The sequence below is a fragment of the Rhincodon typus genome, unplaced genomic scaffold (assembly GCF_021869965.1).
Source record: "Rhincodon typus isolate 14 unplaced genomic scaffold, sRhiTyp1.1 hic_rhity00012976, whole genome shotgun sequence".
NCBI classification, from domain to species: Eukaryota; Metazoa; Chordata; class Chondrichthyes; order Orectolobiformes; family Rhincodontidae; genus Rhincodon; species Rhincodon typus.
The window spans coordinates 1-2,951 of record NW_025978614.1 but is presented as its reverse complement, the minus strand read 5'-3'; the positions used below and the strand labels follow the sequence as shown (position 1 = coordinate 2,951).

At 44.3% G+C, this 2,951-nt stretch overlaps 1 protein-coding gene across 1 annotated transcript; it reads right to left on the bottom strand.

The window, feature by feature from the left end:
- Nucleotides 1-1,580: 1,580 nt before the first annotated feature.
- Nucleotides 1,581-2,542, bottom strand: LOC109930384 (ferritin heavy chain B-like; the record flags this gene model as incomplete). The annotated part of the gene is made up of 3 exons (XM_048594689.1): nucleotides 1,581-1,844; nucleotides 2,092-2,217; nucleotides 2,396-2,542. Coding segments are annotated over 3 exons (429 nt in total), but the record flags the coding sequence as incomplete, so codon positions are not given.
- Between the last annotated feature and the right edge of the window lie 409 nt (nucleotides 2,543-2,951).

The following is a 2,951-nucleotide window of genomic DNA, read 5'->3' as shown; positions in this document are numbered from 1 at the left end:
CAGTGGTCTCCTAGTCCTTAGTTATGTTTTTGCTTTCCATCATTTTAGTCTTTCAGGGGCACTATGTTTTTGTACTGGGGATCTCTGTTTTGTAATTTGTCTGTCAGACTTTTGACCAGCTGCCCTTTAGGGTGGGGGGCTTATTGCCTGCCAAATGACATCCATGTGGAAAAAGGGTGTTTCTTTTGAAAAGTTCACATTCCCCTCCTTTAGTCCTTGAGCTTTATGACAAACAAGCAATGTTTGTCTCAGCCACAAACCTGTTAGAATAAACCCTCTGATGCACTCAATACCTCAGTTGGACTGAGTCAGCATGGCGACTGACCATTTGATCTAATTCATCTCTGCCCACTAGAGAAATACAAAACTGGTCTGGTCCTAATTGGCTATATCCCTCTGAACCCTTCCTATGCTTAGACCCAGCCAGGTGCTTTCTCTCGGTAAAAGCTGTACCAGCCTCCAGCAACTCATTCCAGATGTACTGTGTGGGAAAGTCACCTCAAGGTCCCTTAAATCTCTCTCCTTTCACTTATACCCTCTGCTTTCCCCAACCCTGGGAAGAAAGGCCTTGACTATTTACTCTGTCAATGTCCCTTGTGATTTTAAATCTGAAGTTTCCCGTCTTCCTCCAAGAGGAAAAAGGATGCTAGCCCCAGCTTAGGAAAACCACCCACAAGGAGGTGGACTTCCTGAAACTTTAGCTTTCATCTAGCAGAAAGACCAGCAATGAATGCAGTATTCCAAAAGTGACCTCACCACCACCCTATACAGCTGTAACATGGCATCCCAAATCCTACACTCCATGCACTGACCAATGAAGACAAGCATCCCAAATTTTCCTTCCCACCCTGTCCACACCTTCAAGGAACTGTTTACCTGCATCCTCGGCATTTGTCTGTCAATGATCCCCAGGACCCTAACAAAACTGATAATTTGACAAGCCAATAAAAAGTTCAATCTCATCTTGATTTCAGATTTGCTCTCACCTGATATGCACACTTAACATGATGTATTTGAATAGTCTGTGGTGGTGCAGTGGTAACAATCCTACACCTTGTCTGGGAGGGATGGGTTCAAGTCCCACCTGCTCCAGTGAAGTGTAATAATACTGATTGAGAAAAAACATTAACATGAAAATCATAATTCTACAAGCATAACCTTAAACTTCAGAAATTATTCAATTCAAATGCCAGGATTTGTTATGCATAATTTACTGGAATCTCAGGTTTCTCAATACCCTTCAGGTTTCATTAATGGCTTCCAACCCTCTGCTCAGTTGGAGCTTTTGCTGAGAAGGATAGGCCTACAAGTCATACCTGAAACTTCACTGTTACTGGGCCAGTGTGCTAATCCCTTCCTTCCAAGGTATCGTAGGTCGACCTACACAAGATGCAGGGTGGTTCAAGGCAGCAGCTCACCATCTCAAAGGCGACTAATTCCAGGCAATTGTCTGGTCCAGACAGTGAAACCCACAGCCCAGTGGGGAAAGTGTTCCCATCAGCAAGAACAGAACCAAACAGGATCAAGCTACAACACAGCTCACAGCAAGGATTAACCCAGAAAGGGAGGCAATATTGAACAGTTTATTTACACTTGGTACAGGACAATGAGCTGCTTCTACAAAAGGAGAAGTCTCTACAGGTCTCCCATTTATACACATGGCAACAAGCTTGCTCCCTGTAGCCAGTTCAGTCACTCTCCCCCAGGGTGAGCCTGTCAAACAGGTACTCTCCCATGCCATTCTCAGGGGCTCCCAGTCTCTTCAGGTTGGTGATGTGATCTCCCAGCTTCTTGATCATCTTCACTTGCTCATCCAAGTAGTTCCTCTCCAGGAAGTCACACAGCTGGAGAGAGAAAGATGTACAACACATGAATTGACTTTCTCCCCAAAAGTGGAGACTCCCATCTTTTAAAAGAAGAGAAGTCAAGTGGTGCAAAGATGGTTAAATATACAATTTATACATGGTTACTTAGATCACAGGGACAACATTTGCACTCCTCTCCTGGAAAGACGGGATGTTGATAAGGCAGCAATATAGTAGCATGACCTAGACTCAGACCTAAAGCAACATTAAAGCATGGATAACTCACATGAGGGTCTGTGTTGCCAGAGGCGAGTTTGTGCAGATCCAGCAGACTCTGGTTCACATCCTTCTCCATCTGCAGAGCTCTCTGCATTGCCTCCAGACCACTGCCCCACTCATCCTGCTCTGGCTTCTGCAGGGAGGGAAGAGGCAGATGCTTCACTCATGTGAAAGAGCAAGTCCAATGCAATGAACTGGAAAGGTAACTAGGAACTAATGTGCCATATAGCATTGTGGCATTACTCCAGCTGAATTCAAGCTTCAAATCCATGTCTAGTTCAGGTAGTCGTAATGTAGGATGATACACCAACCTTGACGTCCTGCAGGAGGACTCGGCCTCCACGTTTATTCTGGAATGCTATCAGTTTCTCAGTGTGTTCCCGTTCCTCGTGGGACTCCTCCTTGAAGAACTCAGCGAAGTGACGCAGGGCAACATCATCCCGGTCAAAGTAAAAGGACTGTGGGAGAAAAGGAGAAAGTGGCAGAGTCAGGCAAGCTCCAGATCTCAACAATTGATAAATTCAACAAGAGCTGGTTTAGTTTTTCAGCTTTGACAAGAATGAAGTGTACAAATCCTGAATGTCTCAACAATGTAGGAACATATTGGGGTGGTGTAGAGTTCAGAACTAGAGATCTGAGTTCAGCAACATAAGGGCCGTTTTTAACTGACTGAAATAAAGGTTCGAGTTGCAAAATCAGAGGTTAGGAGGTTATTATCTACCTATGATTAGCCATTGTTAAGCAGAGTTCCTGGTTATTCAGAAAAATAGTAGAATGCAAGCCAAGTGAGCATGATGTTACTAAAAATGATCAGATCATGTTGTTTGCAGGGGGCCATGTGATCTTTGTCATCAAATCATTTGATGA